At 52.1% G+C, this 11,868-nt stretch overlaps 1 protein-coding gene across 10 annotated transcripts in view; it reads right to left on the bottom strand.

Annotated features, from left to right (window-relative positions):
- Positions 1 to 327: 327 nt before the first annotated feature.
- The window catches only part of SMTN (smoothelin), an 83,950-nt gene continuing 72,409 nt past the window's right edge, over positions 328 to 11,868 (bottom strand). For 6 of the 10 annotated variants that reach the window (XM_083417604.1, XM_083417606.1, XM_083417610.1 and 3 more), the window contains 2 exons: positions 11,572 to 11,723; positions 328 to 2,686 (listed from right to left, as the gene is read on the bottom strand). In XM_083417604.1, the coding sequence (XP_083273730.1) occupies positions 2,536 to 2,686; positions 11,572 to 11,723 (303 nt within the window). In that variant the 3' untranslated portion in view covers positions 328 to 2,535. Of the gene's footprint in view, positions 2,687 to 6,885; positions 7,053 to 11,571; positions 11,724 to 11,868 lie in introns of all 10 variants that reach the window. The other 4 variants (XM_083417607.1, XM_083417609.1, XM_083417612.1 and 1 more) reach the window with 1 other exon arrangement.

Below are 11,868 nucleotides of genomic sequence, written 5' to 3'. Positions count from 1 at the left end.
CTACACCACTGCTGCTAACCCGCCTCACAGGGTTGTTGTGAGGATAAAATGGTTCGTGTGAGGTCCTTGGAGGAAAAGGTGGGGTGTAAATGCAATGACAGGAATACAAACTCCCCTAATCCCTGACCACTGGGCCAAGGCTGACGGAAGCCAGGAATCCAGCAACATCTCAGTGGCTCAAGAGGTACCCAGATCCTGCTGCACACCAGCCTGCCGCTGGCATTCTCAAACAGCTGGAAGGTGCCAAGTTGCGCTAGGTGTACGCTAACCTTAAAAGGACCGAGCCCTGGAGGTTGGAGAACAGTACGAAGCAGAAACGGCCGTCAAAACAGTCTATCCAAACTTTTATTGTCTTGCTGGTGCCTACATAAACATCCTTGTGCTAGTGCAAGAACCGTTACAATCGGGCGCGTGGCTGAGTGCTGAGAGCGGTGTCCGAGGAGCACATCCCGCTGTCCGTCCCTCGCTCCAGGCTCCAGTCGTTCTCAGCTGGCTCATCTGCCCCAACCTTCCCGTATTAATCAGGCGCTCAAAAGGGAAGGAGACTTGTGCAAAGGTCTGAAGGCTGATGCGCTGGGAACTCCCAGGAACAGAGTGGGCATTGGTCGATGGTGCGCAGGCAGGAGAGCTGTTCCATACAGAGAGGCCACACCAGAGTGAAACCCACATGGTTCCCCCCCCTCTCCTGCCATGTCTAAGCACCCAGAGTTGACCACAATCGCTCCTGGGCTGGCAGAGCCATGGGTGAAAACACACATAGGGCACATGGATGGGCAATACTTGATTTCAGCAAACTGGTGGCCAAGAGATGGGAACTGGCATGCCCTGTGCTTGCAAGGGAGCCTCTGAGCTGGTGCAGAGTATGCCCTTCACTACCACCATCCAGACAGGGAACACAGTTTGTTTCTCTAAAAAAAAAAATCTGTCCTCTCTACCCGAAGCAGCAAAGAAATCCCACATCTCTGTACAGTTACCCCACAACTTCAAAAACTGCACTTTTCTAAATGAGCTGATTTCAGGAGGCGTTTCGGGCAGGATTCAGGGGTGGCCCTGAGGTCTCCTCCTATCCCTCGTCCAGGTTTCACCCTTTCTTGGCCAGGAAGGAAGGAAGGAAGGTATTTGCCATCTGAAAGCCTGGCTTCTCCTACCCACTGGTGCCAGCAGGGTTCAATCCAGAAGAGGCGCAGTCCCAGCCCAGTGGGGCCTGTACACTACATTTATAATTGGGTTCCTCTTCTGGAAGTGTGGGGAGGGGGGCACGAGGAAAGTGCAAGACCTCTGCCTCTAAGGTGGTGAAGGAAGAGGCCCTCTGCCATAGCTCAGCGGAAGAGAATCTGCTTTGCATGCAGAATGTCCCAGGTTCAACCCCCAGGCAGTGCTGGGGGAGAGTCTCCCTATCAAAAATCCTAGAGAGCCACTGTCAGTCAGTGTAGACAATACTGAGCTAGATGGACCAACAGAAGCAGTATAGTAAAAGGCTGCATTCAGCTTTATGGCAGGACATCTGCTTGGCATGCAGAAGGTCCCAGGTTTAAGTCCCAGCAGCATCTCTGGCTAGGGCTGGGGGAGAGTCTCCCTATCAAAAATCCTAGAGAGTCCCTGCCAGTCAGTGTAGACAATACTGAGCTAGATGGATCAACAGTCAGAAGCAGTATAGGAAAAGGCTGCATTTAGCTTTATGGCAGAACATCTGCTTGGCATGCAGAAGGTCCCAGGTTCAAGTCCCGGCAGCATCTCCAGCTAGGGCTGGGAATGTCCCCTGAAAGCCTAGAAAGCCACTTGCAAGTCATGGTTGCCAATACTAAGATAGAAAGGACCAGCGGTTTGGCTCGACAGAAGGTATCTATCTACGTTCCTAACGCCTGGTGTGTGGGGGGGGCACCTATAACCTGCTTTGCACTTGCAACGATCATCGCAGTTCAAGGATTTGGGGGAGGTGGGAAGCAGGGACGAGTTAAGGTCTGCACACACAGACGACAACGCCCCCCCCCCTTTTTAGCACGCTCCAGCATTTAGCTGTTCAAAGGTACAGACAAGACGCGTGGTCAGTCAATCACACCTGTGCAGGTCTCTGCCCGTAATGCTGCTCAGCCGTGCACGATGCAAAAAAAGGGAGTTTCGAAAAAGGAGGAAACGGGAATAACTTACAGTAAATAACGACAACGACAACAATAATATAAAAAGCACGTGCGGATGAGAAGGGCAGTCCCGGTTCTCTCCGTAGAGCGGTCTAAGCTCGGCCGGTCCCCTCCAAACCGGCCTGGATTGCCAACTGCCCAGCCTGCTGTAGCGGGGGGGGGGTGTTGGGGGGGTGTTGGTTCCTCTTGCCTTTTTGCTGCTGCGGGTGGCTCCTGCCCATAGTAAGAGTTCTCTGAAAGCAGGGGGGAGGAGGTGGGGCTGCAGGAAGACGGATCAGGACCAGAGGAGCAAGCAAAGACATCCTCCTTTCCCCTGCTACCGCACCCAGGGTGGGGGACAGGCTAGGCTGGATGTTTCGGAGGGAAGGGGGGGGTGAGGGGGGGCGGGAGAGGAAGGCTACAAGCGCTGCTGCCTCATCTGGAGCTCGTGGCGCCGCAGGTGGTTGTAGAGGGACTGCACGTAGGTGAAGACGCACTTGGCGTCGGGACGTTTCCCCATGATCATCATGTCTTCCACGTCCACCAAGGGCACGCAGTCCACAAGCACCCTGCAAAAGGGGGGGGGGGGAGAAAGGGGGAGAGTAAGTGGTCAAGGTCAAGGTCCCCTGGACAGTTAAGTCCAGTCAAAGGCGACTATGGGGTTGCGGCGCTCATCTCGCTTTCAGGCCGAGGGAGCTGGCGTTTGTCCACAGCTTTCTGGGTCACGTGGCCAGCATGACCAGGGGCGGAGGAAGAAGAAGAGTTTGGATTTGATATCCCACTTTATCATTACCCAAAGGAGTCTCAAAGCAGCTAACATTCTCCTTTCCCTTCCTCCCCCACAACAAACACTCTGTGAGGTGAGTGGGGCTGAGAGACTTCAAAGAAGTGTGACTGGCCCAAGGTCACCCAGCAACTGCATGTGGAGGAGCAGGGAAGCAAACCCAGTTCACCAGATTATGAGTCCACCGCTCTTAACCACTACACCACACTGGGGGGTGCGGTAGGTGCGGCCTGCTCTGGGTGTCAACACTGAGGGCAGGTGACAAAATGCTAGGCAGCACTCACCTCAGGGCCTGCAGTGCGCCCGAGCCACGTGTCTCTCTTGGGAGAGATGTGGTGGCTTGGGCGCCTGCAGGCTCCACGCTGCCCAAATGGTCCACCCGCTGCCTCCCCCCACAGCTATAGGGCAACTGAGTGAGAGGAGGCAGGCAGACCCCAGAGGCCCTTGCCCTGCCTATCCATGTGCCTTCGCGGCTTCCTCCACCACTGAGCATGACCAAACCACTTCTGGCACAACGGGACACTGTGACGGAAACCAGAGCACACGGAAACACCGTTTACCTTCCTGTCGCAGCAATACCTATTTATCTACTTCCACTGGTGTGCTTTCGAACTGCTAGGTTGCCAGGAGCTGGGGCAGAGCAACGGAAGCTCACCCCGTTGTGGGGATTCGAACCACCAACCTTCTGACTGGCAAGCCCAAGAGGCTCAGTGGTTTAGATTGATTCCTTCCCCCGCCCCCAGACCCATAAACTAACCCCACGTTGTAATGCAGTTTGGCAACAACAACTACCAGCACTTATCCCCGCCCCTCAGGGCTTGGGTGCAAATCCTAGGAAGTAACTACCCAGGTTTTCCCACCGTTATTCATTTCTGCAAGAACAGCCTTTGCACGGGTGGGGAGACTGCACAGCCCCCACCCCAGAGATAACCTGGGGAAGTCAAAGGAGCCATCGGTTATTGCAAACAGCAAGGAAACCTGTGATCCTGAAAAGAGAAAAGCTACTCCTTCAGGAGTCTAGCCAGAACAACACTTGAGAGGTTTGCTAGCATCTCGTTTTGAAGGTGTGAGCAGCAGCCTGGTGTTTATAACTTTTTGCAAAAGATCTTTCTTTTAGTGCAGGGGAGCCCTATATTGATGCTCCAAGAACAGTTTGCGCCTGTGAAGAAGCTGGTTTGGCCAGTGTGAGGACAGGATGCTGGATTAATTGGGCCCTGGGCCTGATCCGACACGTTTCCACTTATGCTCTTAATGCCCACCTTCAGTGCCAAGACCCAGGACCCCTTTCAGCTAGTGCTCTTTGCATCAGCTTTGTGCTGCTTTCCCGCCCGGCCTCGCCAGTCCTCAGCCTCGGGGTCAAGCGTGTGCAGAGGGGGTGGGGGTGAGGGTGCGCAGGGAGGTAACCGCGAGGTTTAACGGGCTCCCTCCTCTCAGGCAGCCTCGGCGATGGAAAATCTCCTGAGTGAGCCAGTGTGCCCTTATAAAGCCTTTGTTTAGCCTGTGTGATGGGCTGTTGTACCCAGTGTCCCGGGAGAACGAGGCTCTAGGGAGGCAAAGATATTAACAAGGAGTGCCTGAGTCACTTTTTCCAAGGCTCCCTAGCTCCTCCGAGACATATATGGCCGGGGCAAAATAAATAAAAATAAAAACCCAACCCACCCCACCCCCCTCCAAAAGAAGGAGAAAATAAGAAGAAACCATCTCCATCACCTGTCCGTCTCTCTTTCTCTGCACCCTGGCCTGCGGAAGCAAAGGATTCTGGGAAAGGCAGGCACTGTCGCCACCATTACCTGGCAGTTGTCAAAAATTAACCTCCCCTCCCGCAAAAGTGAGAGTTTTAAAATTTATTTTTACAATTGGTATTCTTCCCCAGCCTTGACCGTGAGCTCTCATTGTGGGTTAAAACAATCTGAAAACACAACATGGAAGAGCTAGTAACACTGGGAACAAGTAATATCGGGAGCCAGTGTGGTGTGGTGTAGTGGTTAGAGCATCAGGCTGGAATTGGGGAGACCAAGGTTCAAATCCCCCCACAGCCACAAAGTTCACCGGGTGTGACACTAGGCGAGTTGTTGCCTCTTGGCCTGACCTCCCTCGCAGGGGTGTTGTGGGGGTTAAAGAAGGAGGGTGTCTGTCCCCTTGAGCTCCTTGGAGAAAAAGGTGGAATAATGTTGTGGATTCTCCTTCCTTGGAGGTTCTGAAGCAGAGGTCGGGTTTTAGCTGAGATTCCTGCATTGCAAGGGGTGGGACTAGATGGCCCTTGGAGTTCCCTTCCAACCCCACAATTCTATGATTCTGTGAGGTGTGGAAAGGAAAGATTAATATGGCACCTTCAGCTCCTTGTGAGGGGGCAGGGAAGGTAGCGTTTAAATGCAACCAGTCCATCAATAATAAACTGTACCAGGGTGGCAAGATGAAATTTTAGCACCATTGTACAAGGGCAGATCCTCTCAGCACCAACCGACCCACTATGAAGAGCAGGCTGGATATTTTTTTCTTAGATAAATGTATTGATAATAACCCGTCAATACAGGTCTCCCAGAATTAAAAACAGCCAGGTTACACAGGCCCTAGGGTGGGTCTCAAAAACAGACATCTTAAGGGTCAAGAGGGAAGTCTTCCGCATTCACAGGGAAGGTGCCAGATGCATTGCGGTGAGGAGGGAATTCCACAACTTTGGGGCCACCACAGAGAAGGCCCTCTGCTGGGCTGTCACCACCAACACCAAGGGCTGAGGAACTAACAAGAGGTGCCCTGCCTGCCTATCCCAGCACCCAAGGAGGTAGCCTTTCGGGTATTTGAGGCCTGTGTCATTCAAGGCCTCAAACACGAATGTGAGCGCCTTGAATTGGGCCCGGAAACAAAACAGCTGCCAGTGCAACTTTCTTAAAATGGGGTTTTTAATGTGATATCTCAACAGAACCAATCCTCATCCCCCCGCCTTTTATTATTTGCACTCCGCCCATCTAACTGCCCCAGCCACTCTGGGCGGCTTCCGACATATATATAAAACACAAAAATACATTTAAAAACTTCCCTTCAGGGCTGCCTTCAAATGCCCTTTAAAGGTTGCATAGCTGTTTATCTCCTTGACATCTGACGGGAGGGCGTTCCACAGGGTGGGCGTCACTACCAAGAAGGTCCTCTGCCTGGTTCCCTGTAACCTCGCTTCTCGCAGGGAGGGAACCGCCAGAAGGCCCTCGGAGCTGGACCTCAGTGTCCAGGCTAAACAGTGGGGGTGGAGACTCTCCTTCAGGTATACTGGACGTTTAGGGCTTTAAAGGTCAGCACCAACACTTTGAATTGTGCTCGGAAACATACAGGGAGCCAATGTAGATCCTTTAGGACTGGTGTTATATGGCCTCAGTGGTCACTCCCAGTCACCAGTCTAGCTGCCACATTATGGATTAGTTGTAGTTTCCAAGTCATCTTCAAAGGGACTATTAGGGTTGGGGGGCTATTGGGTTGTTGTTTTTATTTTCATTATGTATATTGTGGTTTTGTATCTTGATTTTATTCTGTGAACCGCCCTGATACCCCCGGGTATAGGGCGGTATATAAATTCAATACAGTGGTACCTCGGGTTACAGACGCTTCAGGTTACAGACTCCGCTAACCCAGAAATAGTACCTCAGGTTAAGAACTTTGCTTCAGGATGAGAACAGAAATCGTGCGGCGGCAGCAGGAGGCCCCATTAGTTAAAGTGGTACCTCAGGTTAAGAACGGACCTCTGGAACGAATTAAGTTCTTAACCTGAGGTGCCACTTAAATAAATAAATAAATAAATAAATAAATGGCCCACATACTGAAGGTCCCCAAGCAAGGTAGATTCTGAAGGAACTACCATCTGCCTCTCCCACCCTCCGAATTTCCCTGCCTCCCAGCGTGGAAACGTTTTGCAACCACAATGCACACATGCAGAGACACGTATCTCCCCCCCTCCACCCCCCCAAAATAAATCAAGAAGGAGGAGGAGATTCTCACCATTGCTCCGCGGGTAGGAAGGTTAGGACTTTTTGGTTTTAACCAGCCCCTTCTGAACCAGGCACCGGTAGAACTCCTGGATGTACGTGTAAACGCACTTCCAATCGGGCTCCCTCATCCGGACCATGTCCTCCACATCCAGTAACTGGGGGCACTCCGCGTGCGTCCTGGGTGGTGGGGCAGGGTGGTGGGGTGCCAGGAAAGGGGAGGGAGAAGCCAGTGATCACAGCCCGGACAGATTTGGAAAGGGGGCAGGGAGGGACGGAGAGAAAAAGAAGAGAGACAGAAGGGAAAAAACAGAAGAAATACATAAATCCATTTCACATTCCTTTGTGTGTGTGTGTCAAACTTACATACATGCTTTTGGGGGGGGTGTCTCTCTGGCGTGCAATGCAAATGGGGGTGGAAGGGGGGGTCAATTGCACACGTGCGCCTGGGAGTCATTCCTCATACGGGGGGGGGGGGGGGAGATAGGATGGGTAGGGTGAGCGTGGCCAGAAGTGCTGTTGTCAGGGGCAGGTGCCACGAGCAGGTGTGGGGAACTCGAACCCGGATCTCGACAGCAAGGACAGTCCAACAGACGGAAAGGGGTTCGGGGGGCAGAAAAGGAGATGGGTTGGGAAGAAAGGCGCTGTGCTCTGGTGCCTATTCCAAGGTGGGACCTTCCTTCTATATGGACGCATATAGAGAGAGCGGATGAGGGGGGCCGGAACGCACCCCACTGCCTCATCCCATCCTACCCCAGCCTTGCAACAGCGCTGCAGCACAGCCGGGGTGCCTGAAGCTGGGGGGGGGGGGCGCAGAACGACAGCGACACAGGAGGGAAAGCGAAAGCAGCCCAGGAAAGCACCTCTGGTCCAGATTGTGGAAGGAGGGGGTCGGTTGCTCTCGTGGTCCACGGAGAGGAGAGGGGAGCGAGGAAGAGGCGAGTGTGGGTCTCTGGCAGGCAAAATCCTTCGCAGGCAAACGCCCCTTGCCCTCCTCTTGGGCCAGGACACTACATTTGGCCCGCAGGGGGGAGACCCGGCTCAGAGAAGAGGAAACTCATCGTCCCGCCAGCCTGGGACATCAACAGAACGAGCAACTAGGAGTCATTGTACAGACCACCAGGCTCCTGCAGAAAGGCTCTGGCACTCGTGAAAACGTCGTTTAAAAAGGGATGACTCTCAGGTCTGCTAGTAAGGGAAGCAGCAACGAAGCAAATCAGGAGCAGGGGAAATGGAGGCCCTCAGTTTGACCCTCGGAAATCTCTGCAGGCCGCACCCTGAGTGGTTTTTGCCTGGCCGGGGCTTAGCCTTGAATGCAGATCATGCCTCTTGCTTTCATACAGGAAGCTAGTGTGGGAACCAGTCTACAGTGGTGCCTTGGTTCTCAAACGCCTGGTACTCAAACAACTTGGAACACAAACACTGCAAATCTGGAAGTAAGTGTTCCAGTTTGCAAACTTTTTTCGGAAGTCGAACGTGCTCTGTTTTGAGTGTTACACTTCCGTTTTGAGTACCACACTTCAGTTTTGAGTGTTACGCTGAGGTCTGTCTGTTTTTGCTACTTATTTTGCATTTTTGTTTTTGCGGCTCTTTTGTTTTTGTGATTGTGTGGAACCCAGTTCAGCTACTGATTGATTGCTTGATTGCGTGACTGCAGTACATTGTTTATTGCTTTCATTTTATGGATCAATGGTCTCGTTAGATAGTAAACTTCATGTTCAATTGCTGTTTTAAGGGTTGTTTTTAAAAGTCTGGAACGGATTAATCTGTTTTGCATTCCTTTCTATGGGAAAGCGCGCCTTGGTTTGGAACACTTTGCTTTTGGAAGGGACTTCCGGAACGGATTAAGATTGAGAACCAAGGTACCCCTGTACTGTAAAAAGCTAAAATTTGCACTGCTTGCTCTGCACACTTTAGACTGGGCCTTGCCCACCAGGGACTGCAGCCCTTGGGTGGAAAAAGGGTTCAAAAAGAAGTGCTAAAATGCAGCATTATTTTGCTGTGGTGGTTCCGTATTTTTAGGGCAAGGCATGTTCAAAAACCCTTATCCTGATACCTGCAAATGTGGGCGAGCAGTCCTGACTTTCCTGGGTGCTGTGGTCCGCAGGATCAGCCCAAACCTCTCCAGGGTGCCAAATCTTGCAAGTGGCCTGGCTCCCTAAATTTGCATGTGGAGATGCAGTTGCTCAGTGCTGCTCTGGAGAGGCCTGCTGTCCACCTCTGGTTGGGAAGGGGACAAGCAGCCCACGGGGGAGAAATAAGAGACGAGAAAGCGAGACAGAGAGAGAACTCCCTTCCTTGTCTTTCTGCTCAGACCCGTTCCAGGCACAGCACCCAGGGGTGTCCCGGCTCAAGAAGCGGCAGCGGCGTGCCCAGCCAGGCCCCGAGGGCGTCCGCAGCCCCGAAGTCGCTCTCACCACGCAACCCCAAGCTGCAACAGCGCACAACCCTATAAGAAAGACCTTGCAAAGAGGTGCAGGCACGCTCCCGCTCCTCCACACCAGCTCACAGTGTCCCAAGTGCGCCACCGCCAAATCCAAATTTTCCAGAGGTACCAGAACGTCTTCCGTCGTGAAAGAGCTCCTGCGCTGTGCATAAATAGCTCAGCCCCCTTCTCTTCCTACCTTGCGCGCGAGAAAGCAGCACGGATCGAGCCAGGGCCGGGAAAGGTCTGTCTGCAAGTTATGCGGCAAAATCCCAGCACGCTTGTGAGGCCCCGGCATGAACGGTTAGCTGGCTTGGGTGGTGCAAGAGCACAGTGAGGTGTAGTGGTTACAGCAGTCCTCCCAAAATGGGCAGTACTGCCCCCCTGGTGGGAGGCAGAAGGATCAACCGGGGGGAGGGAGGAATAAGAAGCAAGGGGGCAGCAGGGGCACACTGGAGGTGTAAATCAGACTTTGAAAAGTTGGAATCTCTGCTCCAAGCCCACCAGTTTTGCTGGATTAATTAAACTAAATAGTTTTAATTGGATTTTGAGTAAGTGTGTGATTAACCGTTACTGTTTTGAAACTCTTATTCTGTTCCTGAGCGGGTCATGCAAGCTGTCGTTCTGAATGATGCTTTTTCTAGGGTAGGGGGCATAGGGGATGAATTTATGGAACCAAGTCTGAAAAAGTTTGGGAACCACTGAGTTAGAGTGTCGGACTAAGACCTGGGAGACCAGGGTTCGAATCTCTGCTTGGCCACGTGAAGCTCACTGGATGTGACCCTGGCTGCCAGTCACCTCTCTCTACTTTAAAGGGTTGTTGTGGGGATTAAAAGGAGAGCAGGAAGACCACATGTGACAAATGCAATAAGATAAATAAATATTGAAGAAACAGCCACCTGTGCCCTTACACGCCTCAAGAAGAAGAAGAAGAGTTTGGATTTGATATCCCGCTTTATCACTACCCGAAGGAGTCTCAAAGCGGCTAACATTCTCCTTTCCCTTCCTCCCCCACAACAAACACTCTGTGAAGTGAGTGAGGCTGAGAGACTTCAGAGAAGTGTGACTACCCCAAGGTCACCCAGCAGCTGCATGTGGAGGAGCGGGGAAGCAAACCCGGTTCACCAGATTACGAGTCTACCGCTCTTAACCACTACACCACACTGGCTCTCAAGAGATGCCTTTTGCCAGAGCTGTGTGTTTGTGGCGATTCTGCAGGTAACCACCAAAAGTACAACTGGGGCTTCAATCTTCCTAAGAACCCCAATCTTGCATTAAAAAAAAAAAAGGCGGAACAAGCATGTTTCTAGACCCTAAGGTTGCAAAAGCACTCTGATTTTCACAATGGGCAGCCGAGACACTCTAGAAGTCAGAGAGGGATTGCTGAGCAGAATTTGTGTCCTCTCCCTTCCCCAGGACTAGCAAAAATGAAATAAACTGTAAGCATTCCAGAAGCCTGCAAAAAAAATAATAATCAGATTTTGCTTTTCCCAAGCCCAGGTCTTTCTTCCTTTTGATGAGGCCCTGCTACATGACACCGGCCTTCTCCAACCTGGTGCCCTCCGGATCGTGTTAGACAGACAGTGTGGGCTAATGGTCAGAGGTTTGTGGTCTAGCAACGCCTGGAGGTTGGGAAAGGCTGGTGTCTGCACAGAGGGAGTGCTGCTTTCTGTCTAGGCAACACAGCTTAGGAAGAAGAATAGGGGATGAGAGACAGGCCTTATTCCCCACCTTGGGGCTTTACTGGGAGGTCTCTCCCAACCCCCCCAAGTCGTCCACCCAGTGAGACATTTTCTGGTTGAGAACCTCCCAGCCGGAAGCAGCACAGGTTTGTGCACAACTGAGCAGGAAACAGCCACAGCCCTGCAGAGAGGTGTCCGGTTAACTCATTGCCACAGGATAGTTAAGCCAGCCTTCCTCACTATGGTGCCCTCTAGATTGCTTTAGATGCTACAACTCCCATCATGCCCTGCCAGTGCAGCCATTTTGGACTACAACTCCTATCGGCCTCAGCCAGCACTGACGGCTTGGACTACAACTCCCATCATCCCCTGCTATAACGGCCCTTTTGGACTTCTAGCTCCCCTCACAGCTGTAGCACAAAGCCCATAGAGAGCACCAGATTGGCCAAGGCTGCGTTAGGCAGAGAAAGAGAGAGAGAGGTATGCCAATAACCCAGAAAAGGCGCTAGACCTCTTGAAGGAAAAGCAGGCCCTGCACCCGCACTTCTCTCCCACACCCAGCAGGGGGCAGGAGCAGCCAAGGGGTACATACTCAGCCGCCGAGAACGCCATCTCAAAGTTGCGCCGCCGGTCCTGTGGTGAAAGCTGGGCATAATCGAAGGCCTCTGGGAAGAAGTTGTGGACAAGGGCGCAGAAGGCCATGCCGTCGCTCCAGCTGGAGGAAAAGTTCTGGATGTCGACGTGCTGCCGAGTAAAATAAAAACAAAATTTGAAAATTTCGTTTTATTTTTTTTAAAAAATTGAAAAACAAAATTTGAAATTTTTTTTTTTAATTGATCAAAAAACCTCAAAGCGGGGGTTTGCCCAAAAAAGAGAGAGATAATGTTAG

This window comes from Podarcis tiliguerta (genome assembly GCF_965153285.1).
Source record: "Podarcis tiliguerta genome assembly, chromosome: 16".
NCBI classification, from domain to species: Eukaryota; Metazoa; Chordata; class Lepidosauria; order Squamata; family Lacertidae; genus Podarcis; species Podarcis tiliguerta.
This window is presented reverse-complemented; position numbering and strand designations above follow the sequence as displayed.